Raw genomic sequence first — 17220 nt, 5'->3', positions numbered from 1 at the left:
ATTCACCATTTTGTTTAAAACAGAATTCACCAATTACTTCAAGGTGTGTCCACAAAAAAAAAAAAAAAAAAAAAAAATCACCAAACTCACCAATTTGTGCATTTCTCAAACAAATTTCACCAATACAAAAATCACCAAATTTCAGCAATACCAAATTTCACCAAAAAATCACCAAATTCATCAATTACTCACAAATTTCAACAAAAAAAAATCACAAATTGGAGTAATGTGTGTAAGCCTATATTTGTTTGTGTGTGATAATATGAATTAGATATATTAATACGTTCTGATGAACGAAGTTACCTGCATCTAGAAGAGGAGTGATGTACATTCTTGTGAATCTGAGGCAATCTGAAAACCCTAGACCATGACATGTTTGGAGATATAAAGGCACTCTTAGTAGCATTTGAAACAACAACAAAATTCACCTAAGACTCAATTCATTTCACAGTCATTCTTTGTTTGGTAGTTGAGAATCCTAGGAACAAAACAAAAAAACTTGTTTTTGGTTAGTGAGAGTGTATTTTGAAACAAAATAAACAAACAAATAAAATCAAGATCGGAGAAGATAAGAGTAGAGAGCTTTCCATGTTTGTGATAAAACACTAATAGATGCAAGCACTATCCCTTTGCTCTATTTCTCGGCAACCAAACAAATGTTAAATAAGCAAGATCGAAGCTAAGAACTAGAAACAGAAACAAGGGGAGAAACAGAGAGTTGGGAGACAGGGGGTTCTTGTGGTTGTGGTGAATTGGTGATAAAGAAGTTGAGAACCAAGGAGAGAAAGAGATAAAGACGGTGAGAGTGAGAGAGATAGAGGCAATAGTGATGAAGAGAGTGATGAGAAGATAGAGAGAGCAAATATCAGCATTGTTGAGAGAGACAGTGATCTAGAGGATTGATCTCAACCGTTGGATTGTTATTTAATCAACGGTTGAGATCTTGTTTAGTGATCAACCCCAAAAATCAGTCCAAGTGTGCTATTTTGTTTATTAAAAAAAATAAAAAAATAAAAGAACCACAAGTGAAACAAAAGCACAGTAGCTATAAACGGTCATATTTTTATGTTACAACGGCTATAAAAAAATAGCTCTTTTTTTTTTTTTTTTTTTTTTTTAAATACAAACCTTGAATCTCAATTTCATTTCATAGCAAGCCTTTTTCTTTTTCTCCTCTCTTTTTCTTAATTTCATTTCACAACAAACCTTCCAAATTACATTTTTATTTATAGTTTTATGTTCAATCTTATGCTCACTTTTGGGGGAGAATTTATGAAAATTATTGCCCCCTTTAGAATGATCAGTCAAGAACACAAGTGTTTATTCAATCTCGATGGGGGTATAATCATGAAATGTTCCAACAAATTTCGTGGATGTTTAGTGCAAGTCGACACCCAAGTACGATGTCTCAAGTTGATATAGTAAGATTTCATTTTCATTTATTACGTTAGTTTTTTTTTTTAATTTTTTTTGTCTCATATAAAAATTAACTAATTACTTAATTTAATATTTTATTGATACAGATGCTTCAAGCAAAACTTTTATACCATCAAGATGAAAATAAACATTTTGCTTTTGAACATTGCTAGCCAATCTTGCAAAATAATATCAGGTGGCAAGATGTACCTCCTACGAACACAGTGAAGTCAATGTGTTGGAGACATTTAACCAACACTTTGCTAAGAAGGAAATGAAAAGAGCTGAAAGAGAAGAAAAAATGATTCAAGCACTGCAGGAGATGAAATAACTTGAGATCAAAAGACAAGAACATGAGATCAAAAAGGAAGAATTTTTGATAATAACTACGGACATTTCTCATTTGGACCCTCAAACGAAAGCGTATTATATAATGCAAAAAAATGAGATTTTTGCCAAGTGATCCGCAAATGTCATCAACCCAAATTACTGTTTTCCCCTGCCTCCTTATGAATAATTACTAGAGAATGTATTTTTTAATTTTGCAATGTCATTTTTTTTAAATGTAATTTTTAGTCTTTATTTGCAATGTCATTTTTATGTTCCAATGTAATTTTGAGTATTTAAATTTATTTTTTCAAATTTTCAATTTCTTTTTCATTTTTTATATTTGTCTAGTCGAGTATAACATAAATATATATATATATATATATTTTACAAACAGATAAAAAAAGGTCACAAAAGATAGAAAAAACAAAAAAATACTAAAAAACTTATATCCAAACAACATCTACAAACTTGGAGGAAAAGTTGGTTGAGGTTTGCCAAAATGACATGTGTACCATTGAAGCACCATTCCTATAATTTGACAAATTACTACTATTTATTCCCAAATTATAGCAATAATAATGATATTATAGAAACAACCATTAGAGATGCTCTTACTTAGGAGTTAGGACAATGTTAGGAATGGGTTATTTTAATTGATTTTTTTTATAAAAAAGTATACAAAAATAAAAATAAAAATAAGAAGAGTAATGCGATAATTTATAATGATTTTTTATTTAAAAATCACACTCTCCAAACGGCAAATAATATTTTATTTGGTAAATTGCACAGACACCCCTTGAGATTTCTATTTAATACAGATTGTCCCCTCATATTTGGAAAATTACACTTACCCTCTTGTCAGATTAAAATTACATATTTGTCTTTTAACCTTCATACATTTAAAATAATAAAATAAAACACATATTTTGTTTATGTCATTTTAAGGGAAATAACAATCATCTTCTTTAGTTTAACTCACACAAAAAACTTGATTTTTTTTAAAAAATTTTTGTTGAATTTTTTTAATATTTTAAGCAATTTTATTTTATTTTTACTTTTGTAGATACACCTAATCTAGATATATTTAAGAACTATAATATTTTGTGATTTTTTTTTTAAATTCACCAAATACAAAAATACAAAAATTCAACACATTATCTTATTTTGTTGTATTCAATGAATCTTTTAAAAAAAATTTGTATAAATTTTATACTTTTTAAATATTCTACATTAAATTGATCTAATCTAGATATAACGGGGAAAAAAAAATGAAAAATTATATTCATGTATAAAAATTTATATGAAAAATATCATAAAAATTTTGTGATAGTGATATTGTTGTAAATATAAATCATATTTATAGGTGTTTTGTTTTAAAGTAAAGGGTCATCATTAAACTATATTATTGTGTTTGAAAATTCTATATAAAGTTTATCTTTATATTTCATTATTCAATAAGAATATGTTCAGATAGAATTTAATAATGGAAAGTTGTATAATGTAATCATGATGATAGGAAGAAGAAATAGTAGGAAAAAAAAGACAAGATGTTCATTTAGAAAATTTAAAACATGACATCAGCAATTCAAAGGAAATTTTTTAATGAGATTACAAACATTAAGAAGAGGAATGTACTTTTTCAAATGTGAAAGAAGATCTATATTAAATAGAAATCATGTGTGCTTTACGGTATTTTTATTATAGTCATTCATGTATTATATAATAAAAAAAAAGTTAATTATCTAAAAGTCCTATTTACAAATGTTATGGTAGTTTAAGTCCTATTTAAGATTTTTTGAACCAATAAGTCCTATTTAGTAAAATTGAAAATATTATAAGTTTTTCTCAATTTTTAAAATTAAGAACATTATCAATTTTGCATAGTAATATTCCAAATAATTATTTCACTAATTGATGAAAAAAAGAACAGAGTATGAGATTAAACGTTTTTATCCTTCTACTTATTGATTTGATTCAACAATCCAATAAAATTGGGAATATTAACATTTTTTCTAGTTTTAAAATTGAGAACATTGTCAAAATTTTTTTTTTTCCTTCCAATTTTGCACATCAATGTTATATAATCATACTCCTTTATAGACACAAAATTTTCAATTTTGCACAAAAAAATAATTAAGTTTTATCAATTTTTTTGAAAAAAAAATTAGTTTTTTTTTTTGGTACATATTTTTTTTTTTGTTTTTTCAATTTAAAAGTTAATTATTTAAAATTTAAAAAATTAAAATAAATGTCAATCATCATGTTTCTTTATAGATAATCATAAATGATGAACAATCATTGTTTGAAAGGCAATTTTGACAATTAAAAATTTAGTAGGACTTAAAAGTCCAATTTTTTTTTTTTAATTAAGACTTAATAAAATATAAATTTATAAATTAAAATTTAGGAAAAATTACCCATAAATCCTATCTACAGAAAAGTTAAACCATTTAGTCCTGTAAGTTTTTTTCTATACCATTTAGTCCTATTTTAGTGGCAGAGATTTGGGGGTGTGATTTGATTCTATTTGTTTTGACATCTATACCCTTTCCATGTTTGTTTCTCTTAACATGCTACTGGTTCCGTAATGTTGACCAATTTTGGGGTTTGATTACCATTGTTTTCTTTGTTATTCAGAGTCCGATCACGGTGAGTGCCATTTTCGCTCAGAATACGGTGACTGCCATTTTCATTGTTTTCATTGTTTTGTATATGGTTACGTAATTAATGTTAATGGTTCGTGGGTTTTTTTAGTTATTAACATTGGTTTTCACCATTTCTGTAATCTGTCCATAAACGGTTTGTACCATGTTCATTGATGGCCAATTTTTGTATTGGTTTACCATTGTTTTCATCATTTATAATTGATTACCATGGTTCTCCATCATTGACATTGTTTTTCACCATTGGTTTTTGGAGGCCGAAAATGGTGGCCACCATTTTTCCCGGTGGTGGGCGTTAGTTTTCCGATTGGCTGCCGTTTTTGTCGCAACGTAACTATACAGTGCAGGGGTGTTGGATTGCTGTGTTTACACTGCTGTTGGTAACATTTTCAAAACGAGTGTGTGTTGGTTTATTTTATTTTGTTTCCCCCTCCCCAATGTCTGTGATCTTTCAGTGGGGTGGCATCGATTAATTACAGCAAATTTATGGAAAGAAAAGGTGTTTTTGTTATGTTTTTTCCTGGGTATGTTGCCATAGTAATGGGTTCAACAAATGTATCACAGGTATGGACGGAGGGATATTGTTGGTGTGTTCGTACGGTTTAGTCAATGTTCTTATTCGGTTGCATCAGGATTTGTCATTCGTATAGATTGTTGATGATATTTGTGCGAAGTTTGATGGATTGATACCAGGTGCGGTGTGTTTGGTGTTCGATGTTCCCGGGTACAAGAAGTTTAAGGTGGATAGTGACGAAGATATTCAAAACATGTTGTGCCTTGCTAAGTCGTTTGGAATAAATCACATTAAGGTCCTCATTCAGGAAAGTAGTGTTGGTGTGGGGGGTAATTGTGGTGTGGTGGATTCCACGGAGGATGGGGTAATTTCCCAAGATGCTAGTCGGAATGGTTGTGTGGATGACCAAATGGACTTATTACCAACATACTGTCTGAACAGATCGAAGACGTTTTTGTCGGTACAATGGGCGTATGGGATTACCCATGTGGGACAATGTTTTGACGGTGGAGCAACTGAATTCCGTGAAGTTCTATGTAAGTATGTCGTTGAACGTGGATTTCAATTCAAGTATATTAAAAATGATTCCGTTCGAATTACAGTAGTGTGCAAGTTTGCGGTGTCAACAGAATGTTTGTGGTCAGTTCATGTGAAGATGTTACCGTCAACTGGGGTGTTATGTATTAAGAGGTTCGATAGTGTGCATACTTGCGGGGTTGCTGTACGTACTTGTAGGAACCCTCGTACGGGTTCTGATTTGGTGTCTGCTATTGTTGCGGATCGAGTGCGCGATCAGCCATTGACGCGTCCTACCGATGTTGTGTTTGACTTGAAAAATGAGTATGGTTTGGACATTAGTTACCGGGTGGCATGGTTTGGTGTTGAGAAAGCGAGAGGTGAAGTGTACGGGGATCACGCTACGTCCTTCGATCAACTCAGGTGGTATAGCGATGCCGTTATGCAAAAAAATCCAAACAGTTACATCAACCTTGAGTTTGACCAAAAAACCGGGAGGTTTGTTAGGTATTTTATATCATTCCGCGCTTGTATAGATGGGTTCAATCATTGTCGACCTTTGTTGTTTTTGGATGGAACGTTTTTGAAAGGTAGGTTCAAAGGTAATTTGCTTGCGGCTACTGCTAAAGAAGCCAATCAAGGTAATGGTTTCATTTAGCTTTCATTTGCAAAGTTAATGGTAATTTGCTTTCATTTTAAAAATTGCGTCGTACTTATTTTGTGTGGAAGTTGTACAATTTTACTCATGGAAAACTGTTTATGTTGTATGTTTGGTTGTAGGATTGTTTCCGGTCCTTTGCTATTGTTGATTCCAAGAATTCATCTAATTGGGAATGGTTTCTTCGTAATTTGAAAGAAGTTGTTGGGGGTGGGCGGACATTAACTTTCGTATCTGACCGTCACGTTGGATTAATACACTCCATACCAATAATTTTCCCTTCGGCGCATCATGCATTTTGTTTGTTGCATCTCCAAATGAACTTGCGGGATCGAATGAAATATGTTAATGCATCGCATAAAATTGGGTTGATGCACAAGTTGCAGGAATGTGCCTACGCGCCCACTGTTACTTGCTTTAATGAGAAATTGGAGGTATTGAAGAAGTGCAACCCAGCTGTGATTGAAGATTTTCTTAAAGACTTGCACCCAAAACATTGGTCTAATGCGTATTTCAGGTACTTCACAATCCGCTTATTGGGTTATGGCGTATTGTTAATCCCCGCATGTATTTTTAATAATATGTTTTTGTTATAATTTATGCTCTTCGTAAACGTTTACTTCGGTCATTTTTTTAGTGGCCAACGGTACGGGGAGATGTGCTCAAACGCTGCCGAATCTTTCAACAACTGGGTTGGCCAGGCCCGTTATCTTCCTATTACTAGATTGGTTGATATGGTAAGGGGTCAAATCATGGAGCAGATGTCGAAGCGCAGAGTTAAATGCACTAAATGGGCCGGTGTAATATGCCTGAAGATGGAGAAAAAATTGGTGTTAGCGTATAACGACAGCAGGGCATGGTGTGTGAGCCAGGCTAACGATGATGTGTATGAGGTTTATTCCCACCCGTCGGTGTTGGTTGACGTCGTCAAGCAGACATGTTCCTGTTTTCAGTGGCAGATTAATGGGTTCCCATGTTCCCATGTTGTTGTTGCATTCCGTAATAGTGGGAGAAACATTTATGATTCAATAGACTCTAGATTCTACATCGAGACATTTTGAGCTACTTATAGCGGAACTATATACCCCATTCCAACAGTGGAGAGGCCGACGTTTAACCCAAATGAATATTTCATAGCACCGCCGACAGTCAAGCGTCCTCCCGGTAGGCCCAAACGGAAGAGAATTCCCTCCAAGGGCGAGGTAGTGCAATGTATACGTTGCGGGCGTTGAGAAAAATTGGGCAATCACAATAGGAAGACATGCAAAGAGCCGTTACAGACGGCCTGCCATGTGGTTTAATTTTCTTTCCCCCACAAATTGGGGTTCAGTTGGACTTTTATTCTGTTTTCCGAAATGTTTTTGACATTGTTTTATAGTCACTCATTTACTTTTTGTTATGGGTTTATTCAAATTGGTAGAATATACACTTCTCTTTCTGTTATGGGTTTGATTTCGGTAGCCACTGTTGAACAATCACATACTGCACCCTTAACAACCAACCACCATGGACATTACATTACGACATCACTTTCATGTTGCTATACCGTAACAGTAATGTGTGTTGTTTGTTTTCATATCTGTGCACATCATACCAGTCAGTCACCCACAACCCACTGTTTCAAATAATGGATGGCTAATGGTTTTTAATGTTTGGGTGTATGTTTGCAATTCACTGCACGTCATACACAATATGCACCACAAACCCACTGTTTTAAAAAAATTCGAATGCAATGTAATATTACGTTTACAATGAAATGTTGTCCTTACAATGATACTTAAAATGACAATGGCCAATTATTCTACTCTCATGCCATATTAACCACGTAGCCGATGTGCGCTTGTCAACTTACGCAGAGATCAAACCATGTTTACTCCATAGTGGCAAAACAGGTTTCCCCCAACTCACTATTAAAATGTAACCTCTTGTGTAGATCATACCATATATATATACCAAGGACCATCTGGCATTAAGAGACGATGTCATGCCTATGCACATGAAAACGTAAACATACAATTCACATTGTTAAGGACATTACCATCACATCTCCACCATACGATAATAAAAGGACAATGGCATACTAGTAGACGTGTAAGAAATAATTTTTTCGCACGTAAGGTTCAAAGCTGCTAATATGGAATCCAAGAAACTATTTTAATTGCTTAAGAAATAATATCAACATTCAAAAAAACCAATTCTAACCAACGCTTAAACCGTTGGTGCACCATTTGCCACGATAATAAAGCAATATAGGACAACTACCCAATTTAAAATTTCCTTGCTAACGTTCTGTTCTTACAGAATTACAAAACACATATGTACATCCATAAAACCCAAGAAGAAAACATCGTAACCACGTTCTTGCACCTTCTGGAATGAGCAACGTGAACACCTCTTACAATGTCCTACCACGGAGTCCTTTGCCCGGGTCACTCAAGAACATGTCCACCATCGCAGCTCGTAGCCCAGTTGGTGTGAGACCGTCCATCGTAATATCAACTTCTGTCCCATGAATGTATTGCCTGATAATGAAGCATGTGAAAATTCCGTAATCCGACCTGCACTCACAAAAACCGATACCAGCGTCACTTACACAACACATCATCAAAACAGTGAACTCATTCTAATATGGCAATTACTTACGACTCTGGAACTTGTTGTGGACAATCAACAACAGATACAAAACTCCCATAAAAAAGGTCTGCCCCAATGCCGTCAGCTGTAACTCTTGATTTCACAAACTTGTTGTGGTGGTCGGCCACCCATTATTTCTGTTGATTTCTCACATGTTAGTTTAGATACGTACTGTGTGACATTGAAACCAACAAACATTACAATTCATCAACCATGCACATTCAGAACTCAATCTGTTAATCTACCATTGCACCACCACTACAAATCGACAAAAAATCATATATGAACTACTGCCTGTGTTGATGTACTTACAACTTTTAGAGCCTCATTGTAATGCTCATCACGCACTCCATGTCTTGGCCTCATGGAGTTGTAATGTTTCCAATTCCCACTTTCTGAATCGTGTGCCATGACTGTCCAATGGTTGGCATTATAGATCGGGAATAGTGTGTATCTGCACCCTCGCGCAGCCTTCATGTGTACGTTTAAGTACTTTGTTCGCGACATTGCGCTGCTATTCCGCATCATATCCTGCACAATTTTCCAAAGCCACCAAAGTCGTGTCAGATTTCATTACAGAAAATATTTTTTTTCAGATTTCGTGCAAATGAACGCTAGTTGTGCTACATACCAAACACACACTAGTGTAAACGTATGTCGTGCCCACAAATTCTGCTCTTCTAGACACCGTCTTACGCATTTCAGTCAACATAGCAGCGTATGCATCAATTACTTACACCATATGTTACCCATTACAATCACAGTGCACTATTAATAACATTTTGTAAATGAATGTCCAGTATGTGCTACTACCATTTTTGCACCATGAGGTGAGAGTGCATGTATTTACATATACGTAATTGTGTGTTATTAAATTCATCTGTCATTTCGTCACAGGCACATCAACCATGATATGAATGACACAATGTTTGCATGTCCATGTGGGGTTTTTCCCTGTGGAAATAAATATTTAAATAAAGGGCAGATTATATGACACCAGCTTACATTCCCATGAATGGAGTTCTGCTGCACCAAGTCTTTGATGTCTATGAAATGCACTTGTATTCCATTGTGTCCACTGTCCCACACTATTAACATACACATCATAAACCAAAATTAAGAACAACCATATAACAGCATTTACAGCTTCTACATGTCAAATAGTACAACATTCCATACAAACAACCTACCCGTCCCCCTCTAAACTGTACATTCTCTCTAGTAGTTGCCTATCTTCATCCTTCAACATGTTCCACACAGTGTGCCTTCTGTTCATACCAAAACCATGCCAGGTTTTCCGCTCCACTTCAACGTCCTCAGCACTATAAATGACCTCGGGCTCGAACGATTTACCTAGTCTCACATTTGCGTTTACTTGTTGTCGCCCAAATATGATAGGATATTTGTAGTCAGACAGCCTAAATTCCCGTCTTGGTTTGGTCTTCACTCGTTTAACCAGCGACGTCATTTTCGGCCTAGAAATTGTTTCAGCATTTGTGTGTTCACAAGCAGTACCCACGCCAACGACAGCTGTGCCAACATTTACATTTCCATTTGACGCTGGCTGCTCATTTTGGGGACTGTAACTACCCTCCACCCGCACCACAGTCAGATGTACATTCCCATGGGAAAAGTCAGCCGTTAAATCTTCAATCCCAGCATCGTTCTCCACAATCTGTAATTCAGTGGTGTCAACGTATTTGGGTTGGCCTACAGGACACGCAGAGTGCTGTGCACTTTCTACACTCGTGATGTGGCCAGAACCACTCACTTTACCTGAAAGACTATTGCTCGGTGTTCGCTGATTTGATCCATCATTGACAACACATTGCGTCACCTCGTACACCTCAAAATCATCAAGACTATCCTGCAAATTGCTTATCTTTGACTCCAATCGATCAACCACCTTACTGAGTCGATCAATTTCAGAACCCTTTTCCACAATCACACTATTTAAGTCTACAAACAAATTACCAGCATGCCTCTCTAGCAGTTGCTCCATCATTTCGACACGTTGCTCCAGTTCACGCACCCGTGGGTCTTTACTCTGTATTTGACTCTCCAACTCAGCAATTTTGACATTACAAGATCTTAACTCATCGTTCACCCCCCCTTGTTCTTCACCCACGGCTTCACCATCTGGAGTGCTGGACAGTTCTAGAAGATCCGGGAACAAGACTGGCCACACTTCCCCACCTGCCACTATCTTCCCACCCACTTTTACCTTGCTGGTTGGTGTACCAGCATTTTTATTCTCATAATCGTCTCCACCTTTCATTTTGATGTTACCAGCATTTGGTGTATCCACCTGCCAATAATTCAAACTAGGCTCCACGCTGCCCACATCATCTGTCCCAACAGCAGCCCCACTCCCCTCGCCATCCACATCCATCCTACTTGTACCACATTCGTTTGGCTCATTCGTAGCAACAGCCAGTTTTAGAATATGACACTCACTAATTGTCCCAACAAGTTTCGCACACTGCACCTGGGGATACAAAACATTTAAGGAAAAAAAATTCAGTGTATGATTTGGGAAAACAAATTAAAGACATGGAAACTATTTTATTCCATACCTCAATGGAACCTTCTTCCATCAAATTTAGTACTTTCAATTTCGCCACAGCTGCTCCAATGTTCCATCGACAAAACCGTGGAGTGACGTTAGGCTGTTCTAGGATGATTATGTTCGAATGTTCACAAATTAGAAACTGAAATCAAAACATGAAACCATCATCAAATATACATGTGACTATGACAAACTTTGATCTTATTTTTATTATATCATGTATGCGATTTTGGCACGTTCGTATTGTACATACCAGCAGCGCTACGACACAACCAGTCACTTTCTCTGGCCTGTGGTACATCTCATTTAGTGAGTCAATCAACGTGTTCCTTATTGTTGCAGTCCAGTCATACTGTCTTAATGTGTCCAGCTTGTCAATCACACGAACAAACGCCCAACCAATATGCTCGCCGGTGGTTGCAAAAAATAACTTCGCACAAACATAGAGACACAGCAACTTCGCCACGTCTTCTTCGTCACGCTCTGTACGACCACAGATTGCTTCTGCCAGCAAATCCTTTATAACTTTTGAAGAGATCCGCCTAACATTCGGATAACGTCGTTGCATGAAATCGGATGGCCCTTTGCCACCTTGTGCCAAATCCAACTTCTCCTGCCCACACTGGACCCCAAATATCAACCTGATATCATTATTCCTCAATGGTAACTTCGCTCCACCAACGTGGAACTTCTCATCTTTCGGGTTGTAACATTGAATAATTCCACAGATAGTTGCATCACACTTCTTGAACGCTTTCGGATCAAGCTCGTGAACACAAATAGCATCAATCATAACCCCAAACGGGGTTTTCTACAGCTGTCTAATGTGTCCATCATGTAAATCTAATTCAAGCACTGTGCTAATCAGTCCTGAAATGTTCGATCTGTACATTAACTTTGACGGACCAACATCAGCTTTCTTAACATTGTCAGCCGGCCCTTTTTGTTTTTTGAATGGCAGCCTGGATTGTTTTTTTGCAGCCAGCTGTGTCGATGTTTGCGGTGACCTCGTCACAACGTTCCGTTTACCATTCCTATTTCCACTGCCACCTGCAACATATGTTACGCGTAAATTAGCACACCAAATCAAATCATGAATAACATTACTACAGTAGTAGTAAAACATTAGTAATTTACACACCAAATCAAATCATGAACAACATTAGTACAACAGTAGTAGAACATTAGTAGAGCATGCCCTACCAAATTAAACCATGCCAAAAAACACCACCATCAAACAGATCACCGAAATAACTCATACATTCACACACCGGGGCACATCAGAAACGTAAAACATGTAAATACCATTAATATGGCACACCAACGTTTTATTTAAACAACCCATTGCATACCACACATCTTCCACGTATTACATGCAACACCATAAAAACCAATGTATTATCACGTGCCAATGAAGAAAATTCACTACTTTGAACTACATTACATACAAACCCAACGAACCATAATCATGCACTCGTGCAAAACCCAACCACAATTGCTGCGCACAATAATTTTGACTATAACCAGATGATGTTCATTCATTAAAAAAACTAAGACATGTGTCATTACTTTACTTTGAATTGAATGTTGTGTAACACACTTCATCAACCTATGACGATTAATCACACACCAGTGGAAAACCCCCACAACACATGACCCCCCATATAAAATACGTGACTATCTCGATCAATGTAAAAAACCCACAAGTCCATTCAAAATACCCCCACAAATGCAGGACCACATGCACCACCAACAAAAATAGCAAAAATCCAGGACAAACCCGATCACAAAATTTCATTAACATCAAATTTACATTGAACAAACTAACATGGGCACACAACCAGCAGAACGCAACAAACTGAGAACCCATAACGTCCCAACAACATTGACAAACTACTCTACACAACAAGCATGCATTTCACAAAATCCTCCATACTAACAACTTTATATCAAATGCACAATACTCCGCAGTTCGCCAGATAATACACACATCACATTTTGTGCAAAACCCAACTGCACAAACACTAACGAAAGCAACGATTAACATACCTGGAGTCATTATTTCCAACCACAGTCACTTCCATCGGATTATGAAGGTTTTCCGAATGCTACTCCAAAGCACATCAGTGTCACAGCCACCCACTTCGCTGGTATCAACGTATGAACAGGGGATTTGGTTGCGTATTTGTTAGGGTTTCGAGTAAAATGCAATTTCCTATTCTATTATCCCAATCCACAAGGATTTCACATTACCAATAAAGAATCTTCAACTGTAACGCCTAACATTACGCCATTAACATCGGCGTACTATGTAAATTTCCATCCATGTCTCTTCGTTTCCGATATGCTTGGAGGGAGAACAAACATCAACAAATTAAGAACTTTGGGCATTTCAGTAAAATCCACATTGGAGTATTCCTCAATTACCCTTACTAGAAGGTGGTCAACAGAGTCAAACACGGGTAATGTTGTCATTAACACTAGAGTAGGACTAATTAGATTATAAGATTAAAAATAGGACCAAATGGGTCAATAGATAAGAGTTTGGGATTTATTGGTGCATGTCCCTAAAATTTATGTGTAAATGAAAAAAAAAAAATTCCAGCTACAACTCTTAATTCAGGCTCCCGATTGTGTCCCCAATGACCCACGTGATACAATTTTACACCCCTCCCTCTATCATTTTTATCCCTTTAATTTCATATCGTTGGAGATGGAATTAAGGCCTAAATTAAGGGATAAATTATTTTCATAAAAAGAAAAAAGAAAAAAGAAAAAATGAGAGAAAGACATGGGGGGAGACCGTGACAAACAAAAAGAAAAAAAAAAAAAAGAAGGAAAGAGTTATCAACTTTCTTTGCTGCGATTTGTTCCACCAAAATGGTTATCAATTGGCTCGATTTGCATCGATCTACAAAGATTTACAACATTACAACTTGATTTGCGTCATTTCAATCTCAAAACACAGTGAAAGATTGCCCAACCTATTGTCTGACTTTTTAAGGTATTTTTGGTTTTTTTCCCCCCCATGATTTTTCTTACTTTGTGAAGATCAAAATGTTATCATTATTTCATTACAGCTAGATGGATAGATCTATCGTTATCTATTATTTAGAGAGCATTTAGAATGATCTAAATATTTTTTTTTTTTTACTTTTTTCAAAAAATTTACAAAAAAAAAAAGAGAAAAAAAAGAGAGTAGAAGGTAATATAATCTAAAAATGATAAAAAAATAAAAAAGTACGTTAATATAGAAGCATTTCTAATGGTTTGCCATTGGAGCTGCCATTACTAGAATATAACAGTTGTATATAACAGCTGTCAAATTTGAGAAATGCCAAACCTTGTGTCAAAGCTGTCAAATTTGAGAAATGCCAAAACTTGTGTCAAATTTGACACAAGGTTTGGCAGCTACCATTTGTGCCAACTCAGCCAAAACTAACCGTTTCCCTCCCAGCATTGTTTCACCATTTTTTTTTTTTTTGGGTCTGGCTTTGGTCCAGTCCACCATTGGACTGGACCGTGCTGTTGGGCCCATGGAGGCCCACCACGAGTCCCGTTTTGAAAATCTAAACCGTTCAATGTGTAGAACTCTTCAAGTATTATATGCCTATAAAAAATCACGTTGATCGGATATCGATAGCTACGTGATCAAATCAGTTTTTTGTCAACCGTTAATTTATTCGCCGTCTATTTTTTTTTATACAAAATGATTTAATCACATAGCTATCGATATCCGATCAACGTGATTTTTTACAGGCATATAGTACTTGAAGAGTTCTATACATTGAACGGTTCAGATTTTCAAAACGGGACCCGTGGTGGGCCCTCACGGGCCCAACAATACGGTCCAATCCGATGGTGGAGTGGACCAAAGCCAGACCCTTTTTTTTATTTTATTTATGAGAATTCACAAATTTTTTTTTCAATAATTTTTTTTTAATTTACATGAAATCAGCAAAGTTTTTTTTTTTTTTTTTTTTTTTTTTTTTTTTTTTTTTTTTTTTTAAACAGAATCAGTCAACAACAATCAATAAATCTCAACAAAATCTGAAACAAATTCAACAAATGTCAGATTCAACAAAAAAATTTCAACAATTTCATTGGAGCTCAACAAGCAATTTCATAACTTCAAATCTCAAAATCTCAGAATATGAACAAACTGAAAATAATAAATACCTCGTTTTGATAGTTCAAAGTAGATCTGGTGGTGAGTCACAACGTCAAAGGAAGTGGTGAAGAGATCGCTGGCAGTGGAAGCAGATCTGGTGGTCCTTGGTTCAAAATCGGTGATCGTCTCTTTGATCTTGTCCAACATCGTCGATCCATTCTAGGAGAGAGAGAGAGAGAGAGAGGAGTGAGAGAAAGAGAGGGGTGGGGGGTAGACGGCGGCGATTGGCAGTGCTGGAGAGCAGAGAGAGAAGTTCCCACCTTGGGAAGGAGTTTGTACTGTCGCCAATCGAAGAGAGAGAGAAGAGAGATAGAGTGAGAGTGAGAGTGAGGGAGAGGGAGAGGGAGAGGGAGAGGGAGACGGAGACCATCGCCGATCGAAGAGAGATAGAGTGAGAGTGAGGGAGAGGGAGACTGAGACCGTAGCCAATTGAAGAGAGAGAGAGTGAGAGGGAGAGGGAGAGGGAGAGGGAGAGGCAAAAGGGTTGGATGATTCTGGTTCATTCATTTCAACCGTTGGAAATGTTATTACGTGGATAGTGGTGATTTGTCTTGGAAAGGCAAAAGAGCCGTTATGCTCTATTTGCCTGGAAAAAAAAAAAAATACAAAAAAATTATTTTTTCAATTTTTATATTTGTCTAGTCGGGTATAATGTAAATATATAATTTTTTTTTTTACAAACAGTTGAAAAAGGGTCACAAAAGACAAAAAAAAAAAAAAAAAAAGAAGTAAAAAATCTATATCCAAACAATACTTACAAATTTGAAGGGAAAGTTGGTTGAGATTTGCCAAAATAGCATGTGACCATTGGAGCACCATTGTTATAATCTGGCAAAATAGCACCATTCATTGTCAAATTATAGCAATATCAATGCTATTTTAACAAACACCGTTGGAGATGCTCTAAAGGATGCCAACTAGTGTCTTAGTGTTGTACTAATGGATCCACATTATTAATTAATAAATGCACATAAAACCACTTGTGCCTAAGTTAGACATCTAGATCCTCTAACTTTTTACAATGTTTGAAGAATAAGAAACTCAAATTTGTTAGAATTTTTTTTTTCATAACCTCTAACCTAGATTAGAGATAAAAAATTTACATTTTTTTCCCTCTAAATCTTAAGAACATTCCTACATAATTTATATTTTTTAAGAATATTATATAACATGTCATCCATATTATATATGTGTATATTCATAACGAGTTCTCGTACCCATATCCTATTTTGGATATCCAAATATCTTAATAGATTAGAGTGATTGTATGAAATCAATTTTTTGGTTTTAATTTTTGAACAAACTTATAAAAAAAAAGTGAAAGGTTAGGGATGTCCTAATATGAGTTTTAAAATAAATATTGTTTTTCTTACTGTTTTGCATTATTTTTCATCTCTTTAAATTTGTGTTGTAGATGTTAATTGCTTTTTGAGTCTGTAGATTTCTATATAAATCTTGTGTTTGACCTGGAGAGATTTAACGGGCCAGGTTAGTAAACCGGAACCTAGGTCCGGCATGATCCCCTAACTGCAATTGTTTGCCACTAGTTGAAGGGCGTATCTTGTAACCTTTGCACAGGGAGTTTGGATTTACCAAGGTTGAATATCTCAACATCATGGTGATGTTAAGTTACTACGGGACTAATTTGTACTCATCTTGGTGATCTAAATGTTCATCTCATATAACAAGTTGAGAAAAACATGCATGTAAAAAATTAAATTGATGAGATATATATAATCACATAGTCAA

General features: G+C 35.7%; 2 protein-coding genes across 2 annotated transcripts; one reads left to right on the top strand and one right to left on the bottom strand.

Annotated features, from left to right (window-relative positions):
- The first annotated feature begins 4949 nt into the window (after positions 1-4949).
- Positions 4950-7158, top strand: LOC114281398 (uncharacterized). Its single transcript, XM_082876435.1, has 5 exons — positions 4950-4973; positions 5060-5878; positions 6030-6080; positions 6220-6614; positions 6735-7158. The coding sequence occupies exons 1-5, from the start codon at positions 4950-4952 to the stop codon at positions 7156-7158; spliced, it is 1713 nt and encodes a 570-aa protein (XP_082732561.1).
- Positions 7159-7622: 464 nt separating this feature from the next.
- LOC114281408 (uncharacterized) lies at positions 7623-14315 on the bottom strand. The gene is made up of 2 exons (XM_082873119.1): positions 11554-14315; positions 7623-11400 (listed from the first exon to the last, which is right to left on the bottom strand). Exon 2 carries the CDS (start codon positions 11121-11123, stop codon positions 9918-9920), a length of 1206 nt encoding a protein of 401 aa, XP_082729245.1. The 5' UTR covers positions 11124-11400; positions 11554-14315; the 3' UTR covers positions 7623-9917.
- Between the last annotated feature and the right edge of the window lie 2905 nt (positions 14316-17220).

The sequence above is a fragment of the Camellia sinensis genome, chromosome 6 (genome assembly GCF_055761805.1).
Source record: "Camellia sinensis isolate YWXY chromosome 6, ASM5576180v1, whole genome shotgun sequence".
In the NCBI taxonomy this organism is placed as follows: Eukaryota; Viridiplantae; Streptophyta; class Magnoliopsida; order Ericales; family Theaceae; genus Camellia; species Camellia sinensis.
This window is presented reverse-complemented; position numbering and strand designations above follow the sequence as displayed.

Bases quoted from the DNA above. Each gene is read 5' to 3' on its own strand.
- LOC114281398 (XM_082876435.1), top strand. From the start codon at position 4,950: ATGGGTTCAACAAATGTATCACAG. The intron at 4,974-5,059 runs GTATGGACGGAG...TCATTCGTATAG, and splicing joins GTTCAACAAATGTATCACAG to ATTGTTGATGATATTTGTGC. The intron at 5,879-6,029 runs GTTATGCAAAAA...CGTTTTTGAAAG, and splicing joins TCAGGTGGTATAGCGATGCC to GTAGGTTCAAAGGTAATTTG.
- LOC114281408 (XM_082873119.1), bottom strand. From the start codon at position 11,123: ATGGATGTGGATGGCGAGGGGAGTGGGGCTGCTGTTGGGACAGATGAT.